A 19131-nucleotide genomic window follows, 5' to 3' on the forward strand; every position below is an offset into this window, starting at 1 on the left:
ATTTGTGGAGTTGTAAAGTATTTTGTCTCATGTCAATTATATCGTCAGTTATATCGTTATCGCAAATTTTCATAAGTATATCGTGATAAATATTTTTGGTCATATCGCCCTGGTCTAGTCTGAATTCATCTCTCTGATTTAAGCTGCCTCACCTCCGTTTAGTCATTATTATGATGTCTGCTCGAGGTCTAGCTGATTAGGAGTGATACACGTTTTCAAAATTCTGAATTTACAACATGATAAAATGAGCTCTGGAGTTTTTAAGTGTTGGAAAATTGCACAACCCCAGAAAAGGTGTTCCTGTTTTGGGTTTAGGGCACACACCAATCGCCCCATTGTTCCCCTGTGAGATCGCCAATAATCAAACAGCAGGGGCGAGAGTGGCACAGACCATGGATCTCAGTGCCCACTGAGGTGGCACAACAGAGCATTTAGATCACGCTTGCTAAAGCTGCCGGACAGGACGGATTTATTAAAGAAAGAAAGAAAGAAGAAAAAAGTTTTCCTATTGCTCAAATTACATAAAACCTCGAGTGTTAGACGGTGAGGAATCCAAATTTCCAGTGTCTGGTTCACAGAGTCGTCTTTATGTGTAGAGGATTTCACAGAGTGGTGTTTGGGCACTGTTACGATGGAAGTCTAGAGGAGGGTGTTGTGAGCAACAACGAATAAAGCCGGGGTCCTGGAGAGAGCAGCACCACACACATGTAGACCGAGCCCGCTCCCCAGAATGTAACAGGCAGCAGCAATTTTATTTTTCAAATGTGACAATGACACCAAAACACTGTGAATGCAGTAAAACCATCCATCCTCTTCCGCTTATCCTTGTCAGGGTTGTGGGGGGTGGAGCCTGTCCCAGCTGCCTTAGGGTGAGAGGCAGGGTACACCGTGGACAGGTCGCTAGTCTGACGCAGGGCTAACACACAGACAACCATTGACATTCACACCTATGGGCAATTTAGAGTTACTAGTTAACCCATCCCCACTAACTGCATGTGTTTGGACTGTGGGAGTAACCCGAGAGAATGCACGGCGACACGGGGAGAACATGCAAACACAGAAAAGTCTTCCCAGGAGCCGAGGCCTCAGCAATGCTGAAATAGGTGAGCGTGACATCATTTCAAAGAATGGAATAAAGGCCGCCTACATCGAAAGAATCCCTTTGAAAACTCCGTCCAGACCTGAGAACTGTTCCTGAAACCTGCTTTTCCCATGTTTCAATTACCCATGTCCCATTGTCTGTGCAAAATAAAAAGAAGAGAGAGGGTTCAAAACTTTTGCACAGTACTGTATTTATTCTCAACTATTAACTATTCTCTGTGCATAAACTAATACTGACCATTACTGCTGAATCTTTCTGTGATATCATAGAGGAAATCAACATAAAAAATTAAGTACACTCAAGTAACAATAAATAAATGTTAAAGGTCCATCCACACTGGAAGCAACTGGTGACTAAAGACCAAAGTGAATGACTTTCTGCCACTTCCAGTGGGAACATGGATAAAATAAGTGATGGAGACCCAAACTGGGTAGGACACAAGATGATGACAATTATTTGTCAAGTTGTTGTTACGAGATAACGAGAGTTTGAGCTTGTTCTGCCCAAGGAAACAGAAAAATAGAGCAAAGCCTTACAGCCCGAGCTGATTATTCCATGCTGTGATCAAACAAATAGTTCATTAAAAAATGAAAAAACAGACTGGAGGGAATCACTCAGCAGTTCAGCAACATTTTAATACTATGTTGGAGCTCAGGGTGAGCTGCAGATGTGTGTGTGTGCCAGTGAGTATTATGCAGGGACTGCACAGGAAACAACTCATGAGTAGTTCAGCCCCACCCAGCTAATAACCCTCATTGGAAGTGTTTGACGTAAAGAAAAAAACAAAAAAAAAGAAAAAACCTAAAAGGAACAGATTTAATCACATTAGACGTCTTTCTGAAAGTGCTGTTATCTTCTTCAATGCCCTGTACCAACACAGAGCAGCTACCCGAACTCTGAAAAATACAGCCTCAAATCAGAAGTATAATTCTCAAACACGTAGCCTAAAGCAGATAACTCGTAAGCTGGAGAGGAAATGGTGTGTCACAAATTTAGAGGATCATCATTTAGCCTGGAGAAATAGTTTGTTGCTTTATAAGAAAGCCCTCCGCAAAGCCAGAACATAAAAACAACCCCAGGTTTCTCTTCAGCACTGTAGCCAGGCTGACAAACAGTCAGAGCTCTGTTGAGCCAACCATCCCTTTAACGTTAACTTGTAATGATTTCATGAACTTCTTCACAAATAACATTTTAATCATTAGAGAAAAAATTACCAATAATCATCCCACAGATGTAATATTATCTACAGCTACTTTCAGTACCATTGATATTCATTTAGACTCTTTTTCTCCAATTGATCTTTCTGAGTTAACTTCAATAATTACTTCCTCCAAACCATCAACGTGTCTTTTAGACCCCATTCCTACAAAACTGCTCAAAGAAGTCCTGCCATTAATTAATGCTTCAATCTTAAATATGATCAACCTATCTCTAATAATCAGCTATGTACCACAGGCCTTCAAGGTGGCTGTAGTTAAACCTTTACTCAAAAAGCATCTCTAGACCCAGCAGTCTTAGCTAATTATAGGCCAATCTCCAACCTTCCTTTCATATCAAACATCCTTGAAAGAGTAGTTGTCAAACAGCTAACAGATCATCTGCAGAGGAATGGCTTATTTGAAGAGTTTCAGTCAGGTTTCAGAGCTCATCACAGCACAGAAACAGCTTTAGTGAAGGTTACAAATGATCTTCTTATGGCCTCTGACAGTGGACTCCTCTCTGTGCTTGTCCTGCTAGACCTCAGTGCAGCGTTCGATACTGTCGACCATAATATCCTATTAGAGCGATTAGAGCACGCTGTAGGTATTACAGGTACTGCACTGCAGTGGTTTGTATCATATCTATCTAATAGACTCCAGTTTGTGCATGTAAATGGAGAGTCCTCTTCACACACTGAGGTTAATTATGGAGTTCCACAGGGTTCAGTGCTAGGACCAATTCTGTTTACATTATACATGCTTCCCTTAGGCAGTATCATTAGAAGACATAGCATAAATTTTCACTGCTATGCAGATGACACCCAGCTCTATCTGTCCATGAAGCCAGATAACACACACCAATTAGTTAAACTGCAGAAATGTCTTAAAGACATAAAGACCTGGATGGCCGCTAACTTTCTGCTTCTTAATTCAGATCAAACTGAGGTTATTGTACTCGGCCCTGAAAATCTTAGAAATATGGTATCTAACCAGATTCTTACTCTGGATGGCATTACCTTGGCCTCCAGTAACACTGTGAGGAACCTTGGAGTCATTTTTGACCTGGACATGTCCTTCAATGCACATATTAAACAAATATGTAAGACTGCTTTCTTCCATTTGTGCAACATCTCTAAAATTAGAAATATCCTGTCTCAGAGTGACGCTGAAAAACTAGTTCATGCATTTATTACTTCCAGGCTGGACGACTGTAATTCATTATTATCAGGATGTCCTAAAAACTCGCTGAAAAGCCTTCAGTTAATCCAAAATGCTGCAGCAAGAGTCCTGACAGGGACTAGAAAGAGAGAGCAGATTTCTCCTGTATTGTCTTCCCTTCATTGGCTTCCTGTTAAATCCAGAATTCAAAATCCTGCTCCTCACATACAAGGTCTTAAATAATCAGGCCCCATCTTATCTTAATGACCTTGTAGTACCATATCACCCTATTAGAGCACTTCGCTCTCACACTGCAGGCTTACTTGTTGTTCCTAGAGTATTTAAAAGTAGAATGGGAGGCAGAGCCTTCAGTTTTCAGGCCCCTCTTCTGTGGAACCAGCTTCCAGTTTGGATTCAGGAGACAGACACTATCTCTACTTTCAAGATTAGGCTTCAAACTTTCCTTTTTGCTAAAGCATATAGTTAGGGCTGGACCAGGTGACCCTGAATCCTCCCTTAGTTATGCTGCAATAGACGTAGGCTGCTGGGGGATTCCCATGATGCACTGGGTGTTTCTTCTTCACTCATGTGTTTGTTAATAGACCTCTCTGCATTTAATTACTAGTCAATATTAATCTCTGCCTCTCTTCCACAGCGGGTCTTTGTTTTGTCTTCCTCTTCCTGTTAAAAGGGAGTTTTTCCTTCCCACTGTCGCCAAAGTGCTTGCTCATGGGGGATCATATGATTGTTGGGTTTTTCTCTGTAATATTATAGTGTCTTTACCTTACAATATGAAGCGCCTTGAGGCAGCTGTTGTTGTGGTTTGGTGCTGTATAAATAAAACTAAATTGAATTGAACCTGTTGAACACACTGCTCTTTACTGTAAATCCACCAGAGCACAGCTTGCTAACCTGTTCATCCTGCAGTAAACTGTTCAATATTTTACAGACACACTTTTGAACAGAGAGGTCTCCAAAGAAGTAACAGTGCTAATGAATGAGATCCCATAACCCAAAGTCATGAGCATGAAGCCCTCAGTTTCTGTTCCTCTCACCTGCATAAACTTAAAAGGTATTTTTGTTGTTACAGACATTTTAATTACGCTTCTCTCCTTCACTCAGACGCTATCAGATCCCCTTCATGGCCTGTCACCAGTCTCTGTTCCTATTATTTCATACAAAACATGAAAGCAGCTGTGCTGTAACATCTCACAATGTCTATGTCACTGGCAGACAACAGGGACCGTACATATTTCATGTCGTGACAGAAGTTTACTTAAGCCCTTGTTGGCAGTAGCAGTACAGCCCCATTAATTTTACAAACTTAGTTAATACACAACTTCTCATTCGTATCATAAAATCACTGAGCCGTGACCTTTTCTGGACTGCAAATCTGGCGTACCGGGCATTTGCTCATTGCATGCACTTGTGGGCCGATATACTTTTGGTTTTTTCCTTGTCGATATAATTTTAGAAGCTATGGGCCGGCTTGAAAGTCCACTTTGCATCGGCCCTACAAGTACCGGCACCAGCCATTTGTTAATTTTTCATTACTGACATTGTATTGGCCAATCCAATCTCTCAACACAACCGACCTGCCTTACGTTCGCTGTGCGCTCATGCACCTCGTTGAACAGAAGAAGTGATGGAGACGGACAGCTTGCTCAGCTCTATCATCGCATTGAGGAATCGCACAAATCAAGTGGACCGTCTGACCAATCGTGGTGGACCAAAACTTGCTGTGGCAGATTTTTTTGGCCCAGTCCAGACCTGACCATGGCTGATGGCTAAAATGGAAAATGTAATTACTACATCTATTAATCTCTGTAATATAATATTAACTATGATCTAACAACAAAACTATATGGAAAACTGATTTTTCTTTCCAACAGTGTCTGTATTTATCTTCAAACATAACACCTGTACACAACCACTAAAACGGGGGGGGGGGGGGGGGGGGGGGGGGGGGACTGTGTGCGACTCCCCCCATATATGACTCACACTCGCAGGTTACATGTACATTAGAAAGTAGTCGTTCAAAGCCAAGCAATAAACATCATCCCCAAATTTTCCACCAAACAGGGCAAGTCTCCCCTGCGTGGTGATCTTTTCTAAGGTCAGAGTTGATGTTAATTCTGAAATCCATTAATCTATCCTTGGTCGATCCACCTCTTTCCAAGCAACTGCAATCACTCTGTTGGCCACCAGCAGCCCTTATGTGACGCTGGATAAATAACCAGCAGAAAAGGATTTGGTTCTAAATGCATTTTTATCTCTAATATTTCTTATTAATATTTCTCCTGTAAGTCCTCTCTGCAGAACTCAAGCTTCTTTACTGACGTTTCTGGAGAGGCAGCCACCAGTTCATTATACATTTTAGAAATCAGGCCCCTTCCCTGACAATCTTTCACCATCATTTCTTCAAGTTGATGGGCCAGAAATGGACAAGGACTAGTTTTGCTGTGTTCTAATAAAATCTCTCATTTGTAAATATCTAAAAAACTTGCTGTGGGCAACAATTTCATCAAAGGACAACAAGTGTTTATTATCTGGACTGTGAAAAACTGAGACGACTGGTCTTTGTTTGTCTGGGTGCTTTGCAACAGAAGAGAACCTTAAAACATTTGTCATATACTTTACAGTAATGTTCAATATTCTTTGCTCATATTAAATGTTTTAATAAGTAAATATTTTGCTCCAACAGTTCAGCCAATAAAAGGCTTTCCTTAGGCACATTTTGTGTGCAGTTTGCAGTCGATGCAAAACCTGAAAGCTTGCTGGTGTCAAAAAGAAAAGCAGCACTGCTGCTTACTCAAACCACACACACTTGTTTCTCACATAATTATGAAAAACTGGTTCTGCACACATTAACGTGTCGCTGCATGCCGTTAGATTCCCTTAACAGGTGGAAATGACTCATGGGAACATAACCTGTAAGCTGCCCAGGACCAAACAGCAAACTCAATGAATAAATATAATATCTCACTGATTAAAAAAACAACAACAACCCAGTAGCATGGCTACTTATTAGGACGGACACAGTCCAGCTTGTTTGTTACCCTTAATTTGCACTTTAATCACACACAAATCCAAACCTGTGTCGCCTACACGCTGAGAACGGCACATGTTCACTGTCTTATTGAAAGTCATGAAGTTTTACTTAGAATGAGCTGCTGCATGCATGAAGTTGTGTTTTCTGGTGGGAGAGCAGCAGGGAAGATTAGTTTGTGTTACTCTGTTTATTTTGTATCCTTCCCAAAGCACTGATCCTCTGCCAAGTCAAACCAACAACACACAGACATAGTAGAGGGAAAAGAGAGAGAGGATCAGGAAGGAGGAAACTGGCAGTAACAGACATAACTACAACACCTTGATGTCAGCTCCAGGTTAGACTCTCCGATTCTCTTTCATTCAGTTCCTCCATCCTTACCTACCCTAATATTCATCTGTGTAAAATGCGAAAAGATTTGACTACCGACAGTAAACACAAGTGCATCTGATGTTTCCACTAATTACTATTGACTAAATTTGACTAAACACACAGACATTTAGAGACAACAGGCCCGAGTAATCATTTCTATTAGTTCTTTGACGTTTGCCTGCAGGTGCATGTGTAGTTGGTACAATGTAATGTAAAGTCTCTATGGATGAGCACATGAATGTCTGCTCAGAGACCGATGCCAACTACATTTACATGAGTCAGGCTCATTACTCTACCTGCACACTCGCCTTATTCACCCATTCATACGTGCACTTTTTTCTTCCTAAATGGTTTCTATCTAACATTCACACACGCCAATGGATGCAACTTGGGCACATGGACGTTTGAATTTCAGACTGCGGACAACATGGATTGAACCTTTAACCTTCCAATTAGCAAATGACCTGCTCTACCATGGGACCATGAAGTACCAAATTGTAGCAAAATAACCAGAATAACCCCAAAGTGGGCCCTCTCTAAATTACTTTGAGGCCAGTGATTGACACAACTAGTGAAACTCCCAGTGGGACCAAAAGATGCTGCTGACTAACATATGTAGGGGTGGTAAAGACATAAATACATTACCTAGACAACTGGAGCCTAAACTAGACTAGATTCAAACTGAGGCCAGTAAAGTTGTGGGGATGGAGCTGGACTCCATTAAGATGGTGCCAGAGAGGCGGATGTTGTCCAAGATAAAGACAATGCTGGACAATACCTCCCACCCACTCTGTGACATGATGGCAAGTCACAGGAGTTCAGAGTGAGACTGAGATTACCCATAATGCACCACTGAACCACACAGGAAGTCAAGATGGCGCCTGTGTGTTTGGCATGCCGTCAACCGCTCTTTTTTATCTGTTTGATTTTATTGTTTTTAGCTAATGTTGTGCAACATGTCAGTTCACTACTGTCGTATGATCGCCAGACTTTATTGGAAATCGGCTCATCCACCAAAGTTTCAGTTTGGTTTGGTAAAGATAGCCAGGGTTTTCTGCCTCCCTACCTGGAAGCAGTACCATTGCGCTGGCATCCCCTACCACTGCCACCAGCGACGCAGGAGACGGGGTACCCGTGGAGGTCGCCTCGTTAAGCTGAGAATCCGGATTTCTTACCTTCCTCACGATCTACGCTCCGTTCGTCAATCTTTTCCATGACTCCTGGTACCATCGCGTGCCCTGGATCCTGTGGATTCCTGGTTGGTTCCCGTTGTCGGCTCTATCGGGAGCAGCCCTGTCAAATCATTCCCTCTTCGGCATCTGCGTTGGAGGGGAATGGACCGATCAAACCTTCGACCGGTGGATCTGGTTGTCACTACCCCGGAGGTCTCCGAACCAGCTCCCCTCAGGTTGGGTTTAATAAATGCCAGATCGGTGGTGAATAAGACCTTCATCCTGAAGGATTTCTGTTCTTCCATGCATTGGATTTCCTCTGTTTGACTGAGACTTGGAGTTCACCTGGTGAGTTAAGCGCCTTTTCTGAACTGCTGCCCGCTGGCTGTGCTTATGTTAGCGCTCCGAGAGCTTCTGGTCGTGGCGGGGGGTTAGCTGTTGTTTTTAAAGCACACTTTGAGTTTAAGTAACTGTCCTCATGGACACGCCACACCAGCTTTGAACTTTGCCTGTGTGAACTGGGCCACTCGCCTTCATTGCTGTGTGCAATAGTTTATCGGCCTCCTAAATATAACAAGGAGTTTTTATCTGAGTTTTCGGAGTTTCTCGCTGACTGTGCATCCCGGTATGACCAGGTCCTGCTACTCGGTGATTTTAATATACACGTATGTTGCCCAGGGAAGCCCCTGGCTAAGAACTTCATGGACCTGGTGAACTCTTTTAATCTTGTTCAATCTGTTAAAGGTGCCACTCAAGAACGTGGTCACACATTGGATTTGGTGTTATCATATGGGTTATCTGTCTGTAACTTACATGTGAAGGATGCTGTATTCTCTGATCATATGCCCATTTTATTTGACGTTGTTCCTCTTAGTCCTGTTGTTAAACGGGCTGCACCGACGCAATGCTATCGTGCCTTCGGCTCAGATACTGCCGAGCATTTTTCAACACTATTTGAACAACTTGTGTCCAGTCCCTCTGAGTCGTCCTCCGTAGATGGATTACTCTCTCATCTGGACTCTGTTTGTAAATCTGTCCTTGATGTTGTTGCACCTCTAAGACTCAGGCAGTGTAAACCCAAGGCCAGCCCTTGGCTAACCGATTTTACTCGAGCCACTAGAAGAGACTGTAGGAGATGTGAAAGACGATGGAAAAAGGACAGGCTCTACGTCTCTCTGGAAGCTCTTAAGACGAGCTGGAAAGCTTATCAGAGGGCAGTAAAGCCGCCAAAAACTCCTATTTTTCTCAAGTTATTGCTGCTAATTCACATAAGCCTCGTGTTCTGTATAATACCATAAATTCTGTACCGAATGCAGAGGATCATGTCCTTTTGCAGTCTTCTGAGGTTATGTGTAATAAGTTTCTTAATTTCTTTGTGGATAAGGTTTCTAGTTTGAGACCCTCCACTGTATCTTCTGTTGACCCGGCTGTGCATGTTCCCCGTTTAAATTTGCTTATTGCTTTCCAACCAATTGTTCTACCTGAACTAGAGAAGCTTGTGTTAACTGCTAAACCGTGTGGTTCTCCGAATTGTTCTCTGGATTCCCTTTCCCTTACACTGGACCACAATAAACTGTCACACAAAGACGGTTAGATTAGTTTGGCAGCATCAAACTAATTCACAGGTCACATGCCTTTTCTTATACAGAAAATGATCCTTATTGGTGCCAACTCCACAGACGTTATCAAATATTGATTGAAAATCTAGGATCTAGTTTCTGAGAGACTCAGCTGCAGATTAGCATCAAGTGGAACAACTTTTATACAGATCACCAAATTCATACGTGCATATTCCCGTGACAAGCCGACGCACATTTGACGCTTCCTTCAGTATTTCCAGATGATTTTGAACTATATAACCTGCTCCTGACAGTTTTTCTCTCAGCTGCAGACTTGCTGGTGTTTAAGGGTTTGAGAGTAAAGATTAGACAGAAAAACAATCTTTAAAAAAAAAAAGACGTGCTTGCACTCACACATGCTATGCATAATTACAACCACATTTCACAATTTATAGAAGTGCAAAAATCTCTCTTAGATTGCAGTAGCAAAGTGGGAGACAAACAGGAGAAGGGTATGAATGAACTCACCACACACAGGATAGCTGACTGTGAGCGCACACCATCCTCAACAGGTTTCCATTTATTTTGCAATTTTCCAGTAAGATCATGCTGTAAAACTAGCTCCAAAAGATGATGAACGACCTCTTTTTACTTTCAGAGAGACATGAGGGGTACTTCACAGAGTCTGACCTACATCGATACATCCACACAGTGTCCATGGTTACCATGATTGCTGCAGATGCACTAAAATACTGTGAATTAAACTCGCACTGCAAAAACCTAATGGTGACATGAGTGTCCACGTTATTCATTATGACTGAACGATATAATTTGGTCAAATTAAACTTTATAAGTATCATAGAATTCAGCTGAAGGGCACAGTAACGGGCCCCCGAGGTGACGGGCCCCCGAGGCGACGGGCCCCCGAGGCCGCGAGCTGGGTCCTCCCGTCCTCGGAAATCTGGACTCGTGTGGACTTTCCACGTAGGAACAAGCAAGGATTTAAGCACAAACTCCACTATGTTGGAATAAATAGGCTATTGCTGAACTATAATCAGACTTAACGCATCATTAACTTTAATGTTAATGTCAGTAACATACAGCGCCATCATGAATCTCATGGTTAGGTCTAAAGGACACCTCCCTGCCCTTAGTCTTACTCGTGACCATGATTTTTATCTTCTAACATCCAGAAGTCTGTACGATGCTTCATAGAGTCTAACAAGCCTTTGACTGTCAAGCTTAACAGTTACAACAAGACGGAAACACACGTCATCTAAAACCACACACGCGATGTTAATCTGATTCATTTTTACTCCACTATTACGATTTTCTAGTGTTTAAAATAGAGCTGAATAAATATTTTAAAATTCGGTATCCACGAACAGCATCAACATGATGGTTCAGACATTTCAGCTCCCCACTGAAATGCTCTCTTTCCTCCTCGTATGAAAGAATTTTAGTTTGAATTCAAAATTAACGGTTAAAATAGTATAACACATATGAACATTGGAAAACACAGACAAACAAATGGTTCAGTTCAACATATGCTCTGGTGAGACATTCAAGTTCACGAAAACTAAAGTTAAAGTTTTATAACTGCAAATAGGCTCCATCTTGACAAACTGACCACACCTGTGTTTGCATGTGATTGACCAATCACATGCAAACACAGACTGGGATCATACCATTATGTGAAAGAAGGGGGAAAGACAGCAAGTGTAGTGGTACAGGCTGGGGACTCAGAGATGTGGATTTAAATGCAAGCGTGTCGGGAAAAAGTGAAGAAACAAGTGAAAACATGAAATGAAAATCTGGCTGCACTTCAGTGATCCTGGAGACTGAAGAGCTGAATGTTGAATCTATAAAATTAGGAGCTGGACAAAGTGACACCCGTTTTTATTTTCAGCCTTTTTCCACTGTGGAGGACAAACAGTTTCAAACTTGTCCAGGCCTTAAATCTCTGGCTTCTCCCTGGTACAAGTAAATCCATAAAAATAAGGCTTTTATGGAAACACTGAATAAAAAAAGTTCTTGAATATCATATAAAATGAACTACATACAAAGTGTGTTTGAATGGCAGAGATGCAGAAATGTGTGCACGTAGCACAGAGTCACGGCTCAGTGTCTGAGCCTCGCAGGCCTGAACGTGCGCTGGAAGCTGTTTATAATTCTTACCTTGTTTTAACAGCAGCTCACCACAAACAAGCACAAGCAGACATTTTGGACTTTTAACTGTTTTACAGCTTTTCTTAATGATGCAAACCTCCCTTGTGGCCATTCACACAACATAACGGAGTACGGTTTCTGTTTTTCACTTTCTACTATAGAAATGTTTCTGTAATTTCACACATTGATTTCTCTCTTTCTCTACACTGGCATAAAGGGGAGTGTCACTGGTCTGGCCCACTTAAGGTCAAAGTGGGCAATGATGTCAAATGAGCCTGACACCCCTGGTTTAGAGCACCACCACTATTGCTGCTTGTGGTTTGAAATGCATTCTGGGATACCTGGCTGCCCTGAGTCCACACTACCACCAATTCATAGCAATCGACTATCAGGATCGGCTTGTCTTGACTTACTGTGTAGGGCAACCAATCAGATGTTGAAGAGCTGCAGTGACCGTGTTCACCCCACCCCCCCACTTTGATGGTGAGGCTTCATTCATAAACATTCATAAGCAGCAGGGCCAGGAGTGCCCATATGAATTAAATAATTAATTTAATATGTCAATGATTACTTCAAATTGGAAATATATACATAACGTGTTAAATATTTTAAATGAAATGAAGTGACATTTAGTTATTGTTTACATATTTAATTAATTAATTATTTCCAACAGACAGAGAGAGAGAGAGAGAGAGAGAGCACCTTCAGTCAGGTTTTCAATCACCGTAATGATCTTCTTATGGCCTCTGACGGTGGACTCGCTGTGTTTTTCCTGAAAGACCTCAGTGCAGCACCCAGTAGGGGGGTTGCTGTAGCCCAGGAGGTCGAGTAGGTCATCTGCTAACTGAAAGGTTGGTGGTTTGATGCCCAGCTGCTCCAGTCTACAAGCCAACATCCTTGAGCAAATTGCTCTCCGACGCATCCACTGGAGTACGAATGTGTTAGATAGAAAGCACTCACATAGAAAAAAGTGCAAGTTGTGTAAAGCACTTAGCCCTTTTCCATTAGTACCAGCCTGACAGTTTTCAATTAGGTGATAGTACCAGGTACTGTTTAGTACCTACCTAACTGGGACACCGATTGGCTACTCGCTCACTAGGTGAGTCGTGAGAGCGTCTTCCTCACGAAAATCAAATCAGACATTTTTGAAACCCAGAAAGTGCTCTCTCTCTCTCTCTCTCTCACATCTCTATAACTAGATATAACTGTATCTATATACACTGACACACATGCGAATGTGCGAAATCGCCAGGTTAAAATTTGAAATTCATAAATGTTTAAAATTTCAGATGTTGCTGAAACAGGAGACGTACCGACGTCTCAAAATTCTTCTTAAAGTGTTCAGTATTTGGTGTCGGGAATGTCAACTACGACTCAGGTGTTTCGCTCTGAGTGGTGGAGCAGCTGTGTGACTGCCAGTCTGCAGTTTGCTGAGTAAAGCTGAGGAAGCACAGGCTGGACTGTTACAACTGCCTTTGTTTGTTCCTTCAAGTGTTGAAATATCATAAATGTATTTATCATTCAAATATAATTTTACAACCTACTTTGTAACCATGCCCAACTTTAAGTCAAAGAGCTCTAGTACACTATACAATGATTGCAAAACAGAGAGACTGACGGTAATAATTATAGGAAAGAAAGAAAAGATAAAGAATCATCTGGGAAAGTTTTGTAGGCATTTCAAACTACTTGCTTATTCCTAAGACATAGGCTGAGTATTCATATGATTCCATGCAGATAACTTTCTTTGTATGATTTCAATCTTCTGAATACAATTTGATTTAAAACTCACACCCTTTAAAAAAAAAAAATCATGTTCATAAGTTAGTTAATCTGCACACCAACTAACTGATGACCAGCATGATAGACTCTTCAGTCTCAAAACAAAGAACATGCCAAATTTATACAGTGCCCTCCATCATGTTTTGGACAAGGACAATTTTTTGTCCTTGACTTTTGGATCAGAACACCATCATAGTGGACTGTAAATCAAATAATGTGATTGAAGTGCAGACTTTAAGGATTCAGGGTCACCTGGTCCAGCCCTAACTATATGCTTTAGCAAAAAGGAAAGTTTGAAGCCTAATCTTGAAAGTAGAGATAGTGTCTGTCTCCTGAATCCAAACTGGAAGCTGGTTCCACAGAAGAGGGGCCTGAAAACTGAAGGCTCTGCCTCCCATTCTACTTTTAAATACTCTAGGAACAACAAGTAAGCCTGCAGTGCGAGAGCGAAGTGCTCTAATAGGGTGATATGGTACTACAAGGTCATTAAGATAAGATGGGGCCTGATTATTTAAGACCTTGTATGTGAGGAGCAGGATTTTGAATTCTGGATTTAACAGGAAGCCAATGAAGGGAAGCCAATACAGGAGAAATCTGCTCTCTCTTTCTAGTCCCTGTCAGGACTCTTGCTGCAGCATTTTGGATTAACTGAAGGCTTTTCAGTGAGTTTTTAGGACTTCCTGATAATAATGAATTACAGTGATAGTACCAGGTACTGTTTAGTACCTACCTTACTGGGACACGTTCATCTTCCAGCTTTGATGTGTTTATGCTATGCTAACATAGCTGTGTCACTGAAACCTGACTGAAACTCTTCAAATAAGCCATTCCTCTGCAGATGATCTGTTAGCTGTTTGACAACTACTCTTTCAAGGATGTTTGATATGAAAGGAAGGTTGGAGATTGGCCTATAATTAGCTAAGATAGCTGAGATGCTTTTTGAGTAAAGGTTTAACTACAGCCAGCTTGAAGGCCTGTGGTACATAGCTGATTAATAAAGATATTTACAGTGTAGTACTGTCCATTCAGTTTTGTAGCATTTGACTGAGTCTGAGCAGAGAGTAAAGCCTGAGGCTTGCCTCATATTCTACTCGAGGTTTGCACACTTTCAGTCATTGTGGTTCTAAACTGCTTGTAGAAAACTCCCCTGAATGAAGGCGATAAAACCTAAAATAAAAAATAAAGTTAAAATCCATACTCTTACAACCTTAAACCTTTACAACATAAAATAACTTAACCTTCTACATAACAAACTTAACAAATGTACAGTTTCTGTCACACAAAATATTTAAACATGTACTTATTTACATTATAACCACACATTTGTGCGTCATCAACGGGGCTGCTAATGACAAGATAAACTTCCACAAGCTCCGTTACAACACTCCCTCCAACCTCCCCCAACTGTCGCCAAACTGCACCGACAACAGTTATACAGGAAGTCGTTCCTTCAAAATAATAGCATCACAACTCCAACAGGAAGTTAATCCCAGCTGATAGTAAATAATGGTGATAACTGCCAAAATAAGATGCAAGTAAGCAAATAAAAGTATTTCGGGTTATTTACACGGGTCTGCTAAGGACTTTGTTTCCAGGTAATCCAACATGTCTGTACCTCAGGATTAAAGAATTCCTTAGTGAGTTAAATTATAAATATGAGGACATAAACACATTCAAAATGGAAACTTGGAGATTAACCCAAGCAGAAGGTGTCTGACCCTGAAAAGCTCAGCCTGAGGACAAATAACCTACCATCACAAACTCAGAGAGCAGAAATGCCCTTCAACGCCACTGATGAGGCGTGAGCTGTGAGAAAACGCTCCCAATAATGGACTAATAGAAAAATGACCGAAGAGGAATTTGAGAGGAATGTGGTGATGATGCAGTGTCCTTTAGCGTGACTGCTCTGTGTCAAATGCTTCTCATTGTATTCAAGCCTGTGAATGTGGCAGCATGAATGTTCGCCTTCAGCCGAGTACGCCACTTCGAGAACAGCACACAAGTTGCTTTTTATGGCCTAATATCCAAATGAGCTTTTCCCCCCTCTCATCACTACTTATTTTGTCCGCTAACAAAACAAACAAAAAATAAATCACACTGTTGAGTTATCAGAGCATCCACTAGCTAGACAGGCTACTTACAATTTGCCAATACCTTACTTCACATTTGAACTGGCATCATTCAGTCTCCAGAGATGACCGACTTTGACCACTTTGCCTCCTCCTGTCACCTGCTCAGTACGGCTATATTGGTACACACAATTTGCTGCATTGTCCTGGTAACTAAATCTTCAGTGTTTGTTTAAATAAAGCACAGCGTGACCTAAGCTAAGCTGGGGCAGTCCTTAATGAGTATACATAATTGGACAGATCTCAGCCAAACAGGTAAAACAATAGTAAGTTATACCATTTGCTTCTTTCTTTAATCTTTTTTAAACTTGTTTATAGTTTACAATTAGGTTAAGTTATTCAATGCAACTGTATGTATTATTGTTGGGTCTACCTTGCAAAGCAAAGTACCTTAAGGCGACTGTTGTTGTCATTTGGTGCTGTATAAATAAAATGGAACTGAGGGGAAAAAATGCTCCAGCTGCGGTCAACTTTAGCCAGGTGGGCCACGGCATTTATAGGTTGTGAAAAATGCTCCCCACATGGACTGCTTCTTGTTGTGTGCCAAATATGAGAAAGGTATCTGAAGATATCCGAGTCTGTGTACCACTGTCCTGAGTTAGTGTCTGTGGATCTCTGGCTGCTCCAGTCTGCATGCCAAATGGGTAAGATACTAACTCCAAGTTGCTCTCCGGTACATCCACTGGAGTATGAATGTGTGCGAATGTCTGATAGAAACCACGTCAGTAGAAAAAGCATAGAACAAAGTGCTTGTATGATTAGGTGGTGAATGAGGCCAGTTGTATAAAGTGTGTTGAGTGCTCAGTGAAACAATCTAAAGAGTCAAAAAGATGGTAAATGGACTTGTTCTTCTCTACTCTACCTATTTTGCAGATGGTCCAACTGGTGAACGACACAACAGGGGCTAATTAGAACAAAAGATAATACTAGAGTATCATTAAAGATAATAGATAGAGTATGATGGTACCAATGTAGTGATTCCATTACAATGATCAGTAACACTCGTCACAGCAAGCTATGTTTTAGATAAACACTTTTGGCTGCATGTATCAAACACCAGCTTGAAAAACTCGATAGCTCTCGATAAGCAAACGAAACGTCAGTAAGTAATCAGAAAACATTAGAGACATGTGCCGTCCCCAAGAAACAACGAAAGCCAGAATATATGCACGAGTTCTTTTCTTTCCTATCATGTGTAAAACGTAAAAACATGAATGTATTTAACAACTCCCAATCCAAGCACCATCACACACTCATGTCTCTCTGTACTACCTCTGAATGTGTCCTGATCTAATCCCAACCTCTTTAAAATGCTCTGGCTGCATTTGCAGTTATCCAACTGTGCAAGCATGTAATGCTTAACACATGCAACTGTGCTTGCAGGTTTACATGTCCATGTGCATGCATTAATACACTGAAGATGTGTTTGGGTACACTCTGCATGCATGTATACATACAAATGAGCACCAGGTTTGGTCTATTTATAGAATGGCTATATTAGCTCACTGCATGTGTCAGCTGCTGCTTTCAAAATATCCAGATAGCACCAGCAGCTCCAGTAAGAGTCAGTGTGAAAATAGGTGGAAGAAAATCAAAGTGTATCTGTGGTGATCAGAGAGCTGCCAGACAGTCACACCAAAAAACTAATATATGTGTGCAAAAAGCTCACAGGTTGCTGGAGTCGGTTATAAACCTGGAGTGGGTGCACACATACACAACAGACACACAGCACACCAACAAGTAGAGCCTGTTAAGCACAGTGGAGCAGCGTCTGAGTCACCCTTGCTTGTCAAACTTGTGCCTCACTAACAGTACAGACTTGTTCTTGGGTAAATCCCTTCACTGGAGAGAGTGTGTTTATGAGACAGAGGCAAAGAGCTGTTCAGTCACATCAGTTTTCTACATGTGTGGGTAATGATGTGTGTGCACAATACAGGGCCACTAAACAGAAGGATTTGGGAATTCCTCCAAAGGGACAGACAGGCCAAGAGGTGGGAAGAGTGGAGGGAATCTCAGAGCTTACCAAGCACACAAAGCAGCACCCCACTGCCCAAGACAAGCCACCCAACCCGTCTCCATCCCTCTCTGCATCCATCAGTGTCTTCCTATCTATGTTTTTTCCATGCCACACATTCCAACTCACTTGATGAAGCAGCGAGCTCCCTCAAATGTATATCCTTCCTCCCATCCTGTTGGTAAATCTGTGAGGAGAGGGAGGGAAAGAAAAACAACACAAGACAACAGGAACATAAGGAACGGTGCACAGAGACAGCGAATCAAACAGCAACACACTTTTTCTAGCATAATATCTCGTTTGGATTGCGCCCTTTTTAATCAATCCCGCCCCCCTCCCTCTTGTAGAATTTATCATTTTGTGTGCGTCTGCCTGCTCAGTATCACGCTGGTGGAATACACCATTGATGTTCATGCACCCAATAAAAACCTTCTCCCCACGGCAGATGTGCAAATTTGGGGGCAATATCGTCTCTGAGCTGACGCACAAGCCGCACCGCATTGTTCTATAATCAACCGTGGTGACTGGAAATACTGGGTTTCTGCAGCAAAGCGGGGTATGTATCAAATGTCACTGCAGGGAATCCGCTTGGAAATCGGCAAAAGCCTACGTGACATAACTTTTAAAAAGTGTGTCGCAAAGTGTCCAGGTGGAGTAAGTGGGGTGGGGATGGCGGGGGGACGCCGTGCGCAACGGTCCGACAGCGGAGAGGGGCGACTGTTGCTTTGCTGCAGAGAAGAAATCTACCCCCGTCGTCTTTCACGGCTCTCCCCGCAACTTGTCGCCCCTTTTTTCCACCGTGACGCGCACATAACCTTTCCTAGGCGACGCGTGCGTGCGTGTGTGCACGGATTTTCGCAGGAATGTAGAAAAAACACATCCTGTATTACCTGGGGTTTTTCTGTGCCCCGTGATGACAGCTTCTCCTGTAACTGGATGCAACCAGGTTGTACTCTTTGCTTCTTCGCTGTTGGTGAAAGAAAACGGGGGAGGGAGAGGTGAACAGAGAACCCGAAAAAAAACCCCAAACAAGAATGCGTCGGAGAAAAAAGCAGTAGGTATCCATAAATCCGTGTATCCGCGTCATATTTACTTAATGAAGAATATGCGTCCATCCCGAGTCACCCCATAACTCCAAGAAGAGGGAAGGCAGGAGAGCCAGTCCGGCTGAGGATCCGCCGCCATGTCTAGTTTGGAGCTTTGCTTTACTACGGGTATGGGCTGGAGTGCGCGGCTCCGTGCCAAGCGCGCGCGCACTTCCATCCTGTGCGCGCCTCAAGGAAATGCGCGAACGCGCACAAAAGATAAAGATGCAAGCAACGATTTTGTCACAAGCCTGGGGAACCGGTGGGCTCGTTTTTGGCCGCCGTGTGACTAAACTGGTGCCGGTGAACGTTCCAGCGCGTGCTGCTCAGATAATACGTAG

General features: G+C 42.3%; 1 protein-coding gene across 11 annotated transcripts in view; it reads right to left on the reverse strand.

Moving 5' to 3' along the window:
- The window catches only part of LOC134615971 (pleckstrin homology domain-containing family A member 5-like), a 174342-nt gene extending 155440 nt beyond the window's left edge, over positions 1-18902 (reverse strand). For all 11 annotated transcript variants that reach the window (XM_063460676.1, XM_063460682.1, XM_063460681.1 and 8 more), the window contains exons 1-3: positions 18799-18902; positions 18596-18672; positions 17835-17892 (exon numbers count right to left, since the gene is read on the reverse strand). In XM_063460676.1, coding sequence (XP_063316746.1) covers positions 17835-17892; positions 18596-18672; positions 18799-18890 — 227 coding nt within the window. In that variant the 5' untranslated portion in view covers positions 18891-18902. The remainder of the gene's footprint in view (positions 1-17834; positions 17893-18595; positions 18673-18798) is intronic.
- Positions 18903-19131: the final 229 nt, after the last annotated feature.

This window comes from Pelmatolapia mariae, linkage group LG17 (assembly GCF_036321145.2).
Source record: "Pelmatolapia mariae isolate MD_Pm_ZW linkage group LG17, Pm_UMD_F_2, whole genome shotgun sequence".
Classification (NCBI taxonomy): Eukaryota; Metazoa; Chordata; class Actinopteri; order Cichliformes; family Cichlidae; genus Pelmatolapia; species Pelmatolapia mariae.